Raw genomic sequence first — 12,339 nt, 5'->3', positions numbered from 1 at the left:
GAGCGCACGGCCGCACATGTTGAAAACAAACTGTTCTCACCAAGATGTCAAATTTATAATACATATTATGATCGTGACCACCATCTCGTCTAATTTGTGCATGCCCAATGGTTCTTTGAGGCTCGCTGACCTGCAATGGTCAGTAGTTTGAATGCAAACAAAAAGTAGTCATTTTCAGTACATTGAGGATCGATAGCAACGTGTTTAGCAGTGAAGGAAAGCATGTGAAATAAAAGGCATATTAAACAGTTTTTTTTTTTTTTTAATGAAGAACCTGCAAAGATACAGCTACACTTTACTTAACCCCCTCACTGTCATCAGTTTCAAGTTTGGAAGAAAAGACATTCACAATCATAACAATCTAACTTTATTGCAACCTACAGGTCCGACGTTACTGTTTTCAGTGACTAAGGTCACTTTTCCCCAGTGTAAAATATCAAAACACGATAAAGTCAACTTTTTGATAGGTTGAAATTTATGTTGCTTTGGATTTTTTGGAATAAATACAAAAACACTTCTTGAACATTTCATTGCAGAAACTCATGTTTGATGACGTTGGAACAGGAAAATGTGTCTAATCTCTTCTTCTGGTGCCAAACTTCTTTAAATATTTGAAATTGTTCACCATTTCTAGATGTAGTTTTATGCTGGTTGGTGAGCTTCTGCGTCTCTAAAATGCTCCTTTTGTACCCAGCGTAATGACTAATTTGTTATAATCCGATGGCTTAAAGAATGCTCCCTCTTTTTTTACCACTTGTCTTTTGTCAATGTCCCACAATGATCAAATCATGAAATTATTATTTTTTTTAATTGCTCACACTGCTGAAATATTTTTTGAATCGCAGGGGGAAAAAAATTAAATTGCGCAAATGAAGGGAATAAAGGGGGAAATGAATGTAGGGGGAAAAAAAGTGCGCATGTGTTGCGAGTGGAATTTGTTAGCAGTGCGGCTTTCCATGAAACCGAGCCATCAATGCACCTGATAGGACGGGCCAAACACTCCCAGCTGTGCAGTCAGCTGGGTGGCAGCGGCAGCTTTTAATGAGCGACTTTCCACACATCCATCACACGTCCTCCAGTGTAAATAACAAGGGAGCTGGACTTCATCTCCCGACCACACTTCATTTTGAAAAACCAAACAGAATTAAATAAACAATAAACTGACTTCTGGTTTTAAACCGAGAACACAGAAGCAACAAGTGATTAAATACTAAGGGCAGACTTTGAAAGTGTATGAGCCCAGTGCAAACCAACGTACACACAATTTTTTTTTACACATTATTTATACTTCATTTTACTGCTCACTTTATGCACAGTGCAAAAAAAGAAAAAAGAAAAAGAAAAAAAGTACCAGTTAGAAATTTGTAACAACGCTTCATAGTCCATCCAAGCGTTTCAGTCCAGATATCAAAGTACCAATACTGCAAATAATCTGGATTTGTAAACGTGGTACCAACACGGGGGAAACATAGATCTGTACACTTATCAGGATGATATGGAGACTGATGCTGTAGTGATAGCTCTTGAATCTTTTTCTTTTTTTAAATTATAGGGCTCTGAAGAAATGCAGCTCTGAAAATAAGAAAATGATGATGGTGGAAGTGCGAAGGAATCAAACTAGTTGCAGGGCATTTCTAGAAGCAGTGCATCTTTAAGTAAGTGATTCACCTCAGCCTTCAGGATAAAGAACTCACAAAAAAACAAACCAAAAAAAACAAAACAACCCTTAGTCCAGTGCTGGCAGGAGATCATTCATAACCAGGATGGAAAAAATAGTAGCAGTTGGTTTCTTCTTCCCCTTCCAGCTTGTTCCTGGAGGGCAATAACTGAGCGCAGAGTCAGAGTCAAAGCATTTGGAGGGAAAAAAAAAAAAAAGGCCTGTTTTGTGTTAGATCCTCAGTTACAGGTCCAGAACAAAACTGTCCAATGGTGTGGATCTCCATCATGGTGTTGCTATAGAGAGGGTGGCGAGGCAAGAGGGCACCAAGTTGAAATAGCTGTGGTGGGAGTGGACTGGTTGGTAAGTTTCATATTTACACAATTCCGAGGGTTTTATTTTATTTTATTTTTTTCTCTAGTGTGCTTTCAGAGGTTTGGTGAAAAACCATCTGCTGACTCTGAATAAGATGAAACAGGTTTATTTTGTACGGGATGGAGAAATGTTATGTTCTGTATTCCACTGATGAGCCATTGTACTGGCTAACCAGAGCCGGCTTGTCACCGTCCGCACAGCTTGGTGGTGAAGAGGTGAGAGAGTGGGACGGCGTCAGTGGAGACGGAGCAGGACCAGGGTGAGTGTCGCGGGGCCGGTCAGAACCGCGTAGCCCCTCCGCAGGTCGGCCGCCGGCGAGGAGGCGCCGCCGACCCCGCCTGTGGCCAGCCGAGGGGTCAGCAGCTGCTCCTGGAAGGTGAAGTCGTCCACCGCCAGGTTGTCGGACAGGTCTGCGAGGGGGGACAGACGATAACGGGGGCACGGTGAAAGAATGAAAAAAATATGAGAGGCGGGAAAAAAGGATTAGAATAAACACTGTGACAGAATCTGAAAAACACATGTCTGTCCGCCTCTCGTATCATGTCTTGCGCAGCTGTGAAAACAATGTTAGATGGGGAGAAACCCAAGTCCCTCATATAACCAGATGTTGCATGTTATTGTTGTCGACACATGCTGAATCACGCAGACATAAATTTTGCTGAGAGTGAGTGTTGAAATGCCAATTCGAGTGGTGAGATGCTGAGGACCCCCCCCCCCCAAAACAAGCTGCTGCATGACATCACGTCTGAGCGTGTAACACAATCAAGACATTTGACTGACGTGTGTCATCGGTCTGATCACACAGATTTATGCCTCATCTGAACTTTTCCTTTTACCAGCGCAGCTTTCTACTGAGACAACACACATTAGCGTCGTCGGTGCGTTGTAATAGTCCATCCTTCTATATTCCCCAAGGGAAGAAATGTCTTCAATTAGATTTATAAACTATGATTTCTTCTTTTTTCTTCAATACCCACTTAGTCTAAGTGGAGGGTTGCAAGGGTCCCGGGGTCGATTACATTTTATCTATATGAACGTCTTGATTGATCATCAAATCCACCTTAATTATTATTCACAAAAAGATTCCCAAGGAATGCACTGAACTGTCAACTTATTATGCAACGCTGGAGACGTAGTGTCAGCTATTGCCTCTTCCATTCAGAAAGTTCAGAATAGTTTCCATGTTGGACCAGTAGTGGGTGCTGTGGTTCATTTTTCTAAATGAAACCACACACGTATGCTTTAAACATTAACAATGGCGAGCACACAGACGTTCATCTGGACAGACGATCAAGTTGGATTGTTATTGCGGGTGACTGAACTATAAAACGACCACGTCCCAGGACAATATGAAGTGGGAGTCGGGACACTCTGGATCTAAACATTGTTATTATTGTCCATCTCCTCGTGCAAGTGCAGTCGCAGCATTTTCCTGTTTCCAGGGAGACGTAGCATTTAAAAAAAAAAAGATCAATTTTAAGAGCAGTTTTCCAAAAGTTGTATTTTCAGTGATTTCCCTGATGATCGACATCCATAACACTTGGAAATGTTTGTGTGAATGTGGTCTAATATCCGTCAGTGATAACACCTGTATTCATACACGTATTCAAACCCCAACCGCCTCTTTAAATGGATTCTACCTCCGACACTCCATCATGCTCCTTTACATCACAATTAATCCAATCAGTAAAAAAAAGAAAGTACTGTCTAATACACATTGTGTTACCATCTCCATTTTTTCCCCCCCACAAAGAGGACACACCAAGACACTAAGTTCAGCGCAGGGAGCCTGGAAACAGTGAGCTGAAATGACAGAACGCCATCGAAGCTGATTTTTTTGTTTTTCATGCATTGTCAGAGGGCCGCACACTGGTGTAGCGGTCAGTGGTTTCGCCTCACAGTGAAAGATTGATGGTTCGAATTTGGTTGGGGACTTTTCATGCTCTGAGTTGTCATGCCTGGGGTTTGGTGTCTCCACTTTCCTTCAGACCAAAAACATGTGCTTGAGGTTAATTAGTCACTTTAGATTTGCTGGTCAATGTGAACGCGAGGGTGTTTATCTGCTTTTTCCCCACAGTCAGCTGGGACTGGAGCCAGTGTCCAACAACGCTGGATAAGATGGATGGATGAACACTTTATCAGAAAAGTATGTGATATTGTGGCAAAACCTAACATGAAACAAGTTTCCTTCAACTTTCAATCAATTGCCTGTTTTCATTTTTACCCTGAAGAACATCTTGTTTGCATTTTTTTTTTTTTTTTGGTGTGAAAGGAAAGAAAAGCTGCAAAAACATATCAAGGTTGAAATCAGTGATTGAAGCGATTAAAAGAGTCAGTTCTTCATCAGCTTTGACGCTACTATATCTAAACAACGTATAGTATTTTATTTGCCGAATGTCAAAGCAACTGGCTTTTTGCTTTTGGGAAATAATGTTACGTAGGCTTGCTGGAAAAAGCAAAATGATTGCCCAAGCACAATCAATAGAAACACAGATAGAAATCAGTCTCCTAAGAGGTCAAAATAAAATCTTTTGAGTTGCAACTTCTGGCTCTAAACTGAAAATCATGCTTCACATATTTGTAATATTCCCTTCTTGTATTCAGCTGCATCTTTATATTTGTTGTCTGAAATGTTTGGCATCTGAAATGAAGTGTAAAAGAGATACTTATGTCCGCGCGTGAAACTGGCGCTGCTGTCATCTCCCCCTCCACAGCTGTTGTAACGGCGCCCTAAAGCAAAGGCACTCAACTCATTTGCTCCAACGGGGCTGTTAAGGGGGGCTGTGTCAGTGCGCTGTGGCTGTGAGGTGGACTTTTTGTTGAATAACGACCTCGAAAAAGAAAAAAAAAAAAAACCTTGTTTACATTAATAAACGTTTCTCAAGGCGAAATGTTTCACTCCCGTCTCCTCCATCTGTTTTGTACGCCGCAGTGACTTCATGGTCACCTGCTGCTCTGCTCCTGCTTACTGCTGCCTCACTGCTCTGCATCCACAGCTGTTCCCCTCCTGACGCTGAGCAGATCCTCCTCCCGGTGTGTGTGTGCGTGTCTGTCTGGATGTGTGTGTGTGTGTGTGTGTGTGCGCGCGCACACGATGTGATCTGTGCTGCTTTGTCTGGCTGAGAGCGGCGAGCGAGACCGAAATAAAAGGCTGAGTTATGAGAGAGGCCAGGAGGATATCAGTAATAAAGCAGCACTATAGTTAGGAACGCCAGCTATGAGCTGAGCTGTCCCTTGTCAAGCCCGAGGCAGAGCACGTCTCCACACGCACAGACACACACACACACACACAACCAGATTTTGTGACAACTGAGGTCCTTGAAAAAAAAAAAAATGTCGCTCCTAATTGAATTAGACTGTTTCATCTGATCTGTGCACTGTTCTCCCTCATGGGAGCGATCCATGAGGAAGTGGCCGGTCCGAGCCACTGTGCGATCAGTGGGAGCAGCCCGGGGTCCGGCGCTCCACTGGAGTAGGAACGCAGAGCGCCAGGGCCCCTTCCTGCTCAGTGTCTGTGCCCTCGGGCCGCGACGCTGCCAGGCACCGTCTCAAGCGTGGGGGGGGGGGGGGACGGGGCAAATAAATAAACCTCCAAAGCGTCGGACTGCATGTCCGATGAATTTCTTTACCGTTACGACATCGTTTGAACGCCGGCCAGGGGACAATTAACTTTTCTTTTTTTTTTTCTTTCCTCCTCTCTGTGTCGTCTGACATGGCAGTGAGGCAGACATTCTCTGGGGCCCTGAAAGAACGATTTGTCACTGTCGACAGCGGCGCACTGTACTGCCGAGCCAATTAAGCTCAAGGTGCAATTCGATACAGCTTTTATATACACTGTGGATAAGAGGCAGGGCAGAGGGACGGGGGGGGGGGGGGGGGGGGGGACGGACCCGCGCGTCTGCATTTGTGTGTTTGCGGGCGGATGATTGAGTGGGGTGTGTTCGCCCGTCCCTGTGCGTGTTTGTTGAATGAGAAGGGGACAAAGTGGGAGAGCATTGTGTTAGTGTGCTTTACAGCGGCAATAATTTGAGTGAAAAAAAAAAAAAGAAAAAACAAAACTCCAAGAAGTTTCAGGCTCTGAATGGAAGAAAAAAAAAGAAGAAAAAAAAACTCCCAATAAGCTGGAGAAAAGCAGGACTTTCTAACCGGTTTAAACACTTGGACATGAGCACCACAGAGGGGCCTTGTTCTGCAGGATTGAAAAACAACCCAACTGGGACTGAACACTATGCAAACTTAGATCCCTGACAGTCCTACACAAGGCGAGGACTAATAATATCCTGGTATAATTAGTGATGAACACCTGTGCCTCTGTGTGCGTGTGGTAAAGTGCAGACAGGGTGAGAGTGAGCAAAATGTAAAACACAGACAGAGGTTACCCACATTCCTTTTTCCTCTTTTTTTCTTTCAGAGGAGAGCCGGGACAGTAGACGGACAGAGGCAATTAAGCAAATAGATGGATGCCTCCCGGCTACAAATAGAGCCGCAGACCCAACTGTGATTAATGTGACCAACGTGGGCCCTTGTGGCTTCCATCTCAAACAGAGCCCTCCTCCTGCTCGCTCATTCAAGACTTCCATTTGCAGCCGATCACTCTGCAAAAGACACCACCTTGCCAGCGTACCCCCGCTGGCTTTATCGTGGCCTTATGAGCTCCAGTTACGACCCAGGGGAGAGGTCAACAGTCCACCCATTGATTTGTAATGCTCAAGGCCCGGGACCATGAATGAGCAGGCCTGGCAGTCACATGCAAGTCTACAAACCGAGGCAGAGTTTAGCCTTTAGAGTCTGTGACTGAGGATCGAGTCGAGAGTACCGGCTTCTCGATCAGCTACCTTGAGAATGATCTTAACTTTGATTTGGTCATGTCATAAAAGCTAAAGGGGGTTCCACCACATTTGGCTTCTGCATAGTCATAAGCATTGATTGCACATACTCTTTGCAGTACTTACAGGCCACTTTGGAGTCGCGTTAAATTGGAAGTCAGACATTGCGAGGAGAATCCCGTTAACCTCCAAATGCCCCTGTCAGTAATGACCTCGACAACATTGGAAGTGACATAAGTGAGCACAAATTAAAAGTGTTTCGTTGCACTGATTATTTTCTATTGTGACTTATTAAGTTGGTCCAGTCACGTTAACTGCAGTAACAGACTCAGGAGACCACACAACAGTTTTCTTCCCCGGCGAGTCCTGTTTGATTCTGTACAGCTAATATTCAGTTTCAGTGTTTCTTCTTCCTCCCAGGGCGCTGCTTGTGTTTTAAAAGCTATTTTTGCTCAGAGAGGCCATTTTTTTTTTTTTAAGTATTTTCTATCTCAGTGTTATGATGCAAAAAATGTTGTGCTTTCACTGTAATTTAATTCTACGTTTGCAGCTTGTATAAAACATTTGGTAAAAAGAATTGTGTGTGTCTGTATGGGCTTCATTACATCGAAAAAAGCCAACATTATTCCATTCTCGGCAGGTATCACATTATCGGTTGTCACAAGGAGGCATCAGACAATCTATTTCTCTGTAACAAGAGAAATATGTCACGAAATTGTTGCTGCGAAACAGTAACATGCCATTCACAACTCTTTTATGCCATTTTTCCTTTTGGAAACCTTATTATGATATTTACAGCTTACCTGTTTATATTGGTCAAATAAATGTCTATTTTCATCCACAGCCTTTATTTCTAAACTTCATTCCAGACATCCGTCCCCAGTAATCAACCAAAGTTGATTATATATGCTTAATGTTTTTGAGGCGTGGTTCTATCCTGTAAGGCTGTATTAGAAATTGTAAATCTGTTGTAGAAGGGCAACAAATCTACTGGATGAAGCTTTTCCTTTTGAGCTTCATGTCTAAACACTCCCAATGATTCACACAATAGAATAAAGTTTATGTCTTTATGGTTCTGAAACCTAATTTTACACTGTTTTACACTTTTTTCCCCCAAATCATTCAAACTTGGGTGAGTGGTAAAAAAGATTTTTTTTTTTTTTGTGGCATGACCAATTCAGAGCACATTTATTTCTGCTTTATGTGGATTTAAACCTTGTTTTCCTTTGTGACCAATTCTCTGGAGAACAGACAGATATATCCAGACACTGTGGGTTTTCATGGGGCAACGGATGTTTGTTTGGATTCCCCTCGCAGGTCAAACAGTGGCTTGAGTGTGTGTTTGTGTGTGTGCATGTTTATGTGTGTGTGGTGTTTCTGTCCGTCTCCACAAAGAGGAACAGGGCAAAAAAAAAAAAAAAAGAAAGGAAAGGGGGGGGGGGGGGGTGAGAGAGAGTCTGGGGTTTGGTTTTGAGCAGTGATTGGTGCCTGAGGCTTGTCGTTTACAGTTTGCAGTTGTCACAACAGTGAAACTATGTGGAGAAATTGGAAGAATGGCTGCATTTTCCCAGACGCACCTCAAGTACAGGCGAAGACTGCAAGAGACAGAAACTGACATTAAAAAAAAACCCAAAACCAGTCAGTTTGTCCTGCCTCACACTGTCAGGAAACGTGTTTTGTTTAAACCGTGGCAGGTCTGCTGCTCACCAGCCACTTGACACATTTCACCTCCTCTGGCAAGCGTCTACCTCCGTGATGAGGTACAGTTTATGTGGTACATGTGTGCTCCGCACAAAGGCCTTTATTTGGTCAGATAAGAATGTGGAATGTTAAGTCTCCAAACACAGGTGCTTCTTATGAAACAGTAGAGATGGTTTAAATTGCTGCTACATTGGCAGGCGACGTGTGCACATTACACACCTAAGCTGGTCAAATTTGATCTCAGTTTTTAAGATTCGACAGCTTAAAAGATATTACGGTTTCCAAGGTAAAGCAAATATTTTATCACTTGTCTCATCTCCGCGGAGAAAAACGTTCAATTCAGCAGCTTTGGAAAAAAATGCGAGGGGTTGGTGTGCTTTTGTGAGGCGCCGCCTTCCAGCTGCAGAGAAGACAGTGCTTCTGTGAAAACATGATAGGAGCTGCTGAATTCGCTGGCTCCATATCTGGCAGAGTTAACTGATAACAACTGTAATTATTGGCTTCTCGGTCACATTCTGTAACTCCGAGGGTTGGCCGGGGCCGGTCCGTCCCGACTGAGGGCCCGGGAAGGGAATCGAGGGGAGCGGCGCGGGATGCCTCTGTCCATGGGTTGGCGGGAATGTGACTGTCTGCCTCCACACCCACAGGCCAACCACAGGGGTGCTTCGGAGAGGCTGGGAATGTCGGGCCAAGACAAACGCGGAGGCCCTGCCCCTGGCCTTCGCAACAGCGCTGCACTCTGAGCCGCTCCGGCCTCCCGACTTCCACAGCACCCACTGTTATTGCAGGCCGAGGGACCCTCCCCTACATGGAGGACAAGAGCCTAAGATATGAGGACTCGGTGCCAAAGAGGGCCGAGAACAGATAAAAGAGTTTGGTTGTGTTTGAAAAGGAAACGTGCAGAGATGATTACATGGAGCTTGGAGATAAACACAATAAAGAAAACAGGAAATAGTGAGGATACAAGAGACAGGTCTGCTAACGTTCGTGTGTGTGTGTGTCGACTCTGATAAGAAGGGGATAAACCCCCGTCAGAAAGGAGGAAACCAAACCATCACAGACACGTTCTAAGTTCTGGCTTATGGGCCAAATGCAAGTCAACACCTATTAATTAAAGCGACCAATGAAGGGAGGTGGTGTCAGTGAGGGGGGTGGTCCATTGGTCTCTCCCTGCTACATACAAATTAGATGAACTCCAATGTATTTATAGTCTCCACTTCTAGCAACCGCTAATATAATCATAGGAAGGGCGAAAGAGAACGGGTTCGAAGAGGAGCAACAAGAGCCCAGGACAGAGGCATAAATTGTAGCTGTGAATTCCTCGTAGCGCCAGTGCGGTGAGGGTGGAAAGTGTGTGCACAAGCCAGAGAGGTAAAAACCATAACAAATCAAACATACAAAGAGTGAATTCTGTGCTGAGGGCGAGGGGGCTCGTTCTGGGTGGGGAGCTCCGCTCGCGTACAGAGGAGGCCTGTGAACCAGCTCAGGGGTCAGTGCTGACGGAGGGTCAGAGGTTCTCGGGGAGAGTCGTTTAAGGGGCCGGACAATGGCGGGCCTTATCAGGGCAGGACAGAAAGATAGAAACTGATGTCGAGGGGAAGCAGGAGGGGCTGTGCACTGAAGCTGAGCTTGACGACCAGCGGGATGGCGTTCAGCTCGAAGGACGTTCTGATCCTGGACATCGAACACATTCTTCAAGAGCTGTAGCTACAATGTAATGGAGAGGGAAGCTGACATCCCACACATTGTGTTTGCTCCTGCTGGGTCCAGTAGTCAGTGCAGCAAAGGAAATGTAGCTGGCAGTTTGAGATGTGTTTGCTGTGCAAATGTCCCTGCCAACAAACAAGCACAATCCTTCTGACATTCCTATCTTAGAAAAGCTGACTCGATACAGCCAAGAGTGACAATTTGGCTGCTTGGACTTCACACACAAAGAGCTCCTGTTGTTTGGTTTCACTATCTGTCTAAGCCCTTTTTTTTTTTTTTTTGGTAGTTTGCCTTTGCTGTCCCCCAACAGCTCAGAGCCCTTTGACAGCGTGGCTCCCGCAATGCTGGCTGCGCCGTCGAGTTACTGTTGAGAATGAGCTGGAAAAACAGAGCGAGAGCCGGCCAGCGGACGAAAGGACGGGACAGAGGTGGGAGAAAACTCAATAGACGCAGGTGAGAGTGGAGGGTTAACATGTAAAATTCAAGCCACGAAAATCCTCAACCGAGCTTTTAAGACATTCCCACAAAATGGCTTCTGTGTGTCACTGTGGCAGCGAGCAGCGGAGCGCCGGGCCTCGAGAAAGGTCCCGCTGTGTGCAGAGTGTTTGTGGACTGTGGCTGAGCTGATGGACACGACCCAGGAACGGGCCTGGAATCAATTTGGAGCGTCCAAAAAGTGCCTGCGAATGTAAATAAAGCTCTTGAGCAAACAAACGCTTTTCCAAGAAGCACACACAAACACAGAAAAATGCACGGGCCTACAAAATGAATCAAATGTCGAATCTCCCCTCACCCCCCCTCCCCTTGCCTGCAACCCTTCATATAGTTGATGAGAAACCAGGCAGAACTGTGTGCTTGTACCCACAGAAATTAAACTCCTGGCTCTTCGTCCTGACTTGTGCTAATCTTCTGGGTTGTATCCCTGGACTGATTTGAGAAAGCCCCACGAAGGAAGACCAACAAGAGTCCAGTAAAGAAGCCAACTCCATCCCTCCTTTTCCTCTCTTTTCCCCCCCATCTTCCCTTCCACCGCCACCCTCTCAGGCCCAGTGGCCGGGCCCGGTGAGAACAAGGCTACAACTCTCACTCGCCAAGCCTGTTTACACAGATGGTGGCAAGCTTCATTATTTTTGTGCGGGGCGTGGAGGAGGCTCGGGGCAGAAGGGGGATTGGCCGAATTTACAGAGGTTGTTTATAAGCTCAAAGAGGAATGGTCGTAGAGAACATTGGGTCAGAACTTTTTTCAGTGTGTTATTAGCTTTTCTACCACTGCCTGCCCCCTTCAACACCTCCTCTGTTTCATGTATTTTACATCATCATCAGTTTTAGACTTCGTCGCAAATACATTTTTGGCCATCAGTCAATACCTTTAAGCTCATCGTTAATCATTAAAAACTTTAAAAAAATAAATACATTTGTTGACGTAAAAGAAGATAGTCATGATGAGCGATTGAAGCAACAACGAAAGTGGGAAGCATTTTTCCCAAGTCTGTTTGGATTGACTTGTCGATTCGCAGCCAGGCGGCAGATCGCCTCGGAACTGAGCAGCAACATCTGCTGCCTAATTTGTATCCCGTCTACATCTCCGAAAAACAAAACAAATCATAACTGGGCTCTTTTGCAACCACACTTAAGAAACATTCCATCAAAACCCAAACTTTTCGGAGTTGGAAATATTTGAAGAGTCCTGATTGTTTACTAATGGTTTGCGGTCGGCAAAAATCAGAGGGCAGAAAGAAAAAAAAAGAAGGGCTATAGTTTAATGCTCTAAACACATGGTCTCAAGAGCATTGTGCAAGTGGTTTTAGTGCACATTGAAACTCACTCTGTTTAAAAGCAGATATTTTGAGTCAAAAGCGACGTGTTCCCTGAGTCATGGTCATTTATTCTGAGTTACTAAAAATCAGTGATTCATTGCAGTGTGTGGTTTTGTAAAATATAGTGCTGTGACGTTTGTAGTTCCAGCAGAAGGATACTTGGAAGTAAGTTTTGAGTTAATTCTGCCTCTGTTATTTGCAGCTGACGTGACTTATAGTGTGACATTTGTCATGACGCTGTTAGGAGCCGTGAGTT

At 44.8% G+C, this 12,339-nt stretch overlaps 1 protein-coding gene across 1 annotated transcript in view; it reads right to left on the bottom strand.

The window, feature by feature from the left end:
- Positions 1–2,266: 2,266 nt before the first annotated feature.
- gpc3 (glypican 3) overlaps positions 2,267–12,339 on the bottom strand; it is a gene marked incomplete at both ends in the record, with an annotated part of 133,213 nt that continues 123,140 nt past the window's right edge. Inside the window, 1 exon segment of the mRNA XM_080501768.1 lies at positions 2,267–2,442. Coding sequence (XP_080357894.1) covers positions 2,267–2,442 — 176 coding nt within the window.

Source organism: Blennius ocellaris (assembly GCF_963422515.1).
Source record: "Blennius ocellaris genome assembly, chromosome: 9".
Lineage (NCBI taxonomy): Eukaryota > Metazoa > Chordata > Actinopteri > Blenniiformes > Blenniidae > Blennius > Blennius ocellaris.
The sequence above is the reverse complement of the archived record's forward strand: the minus strand, read 5'-3'. Positions and strand labels throughout refer to the sequence as shown.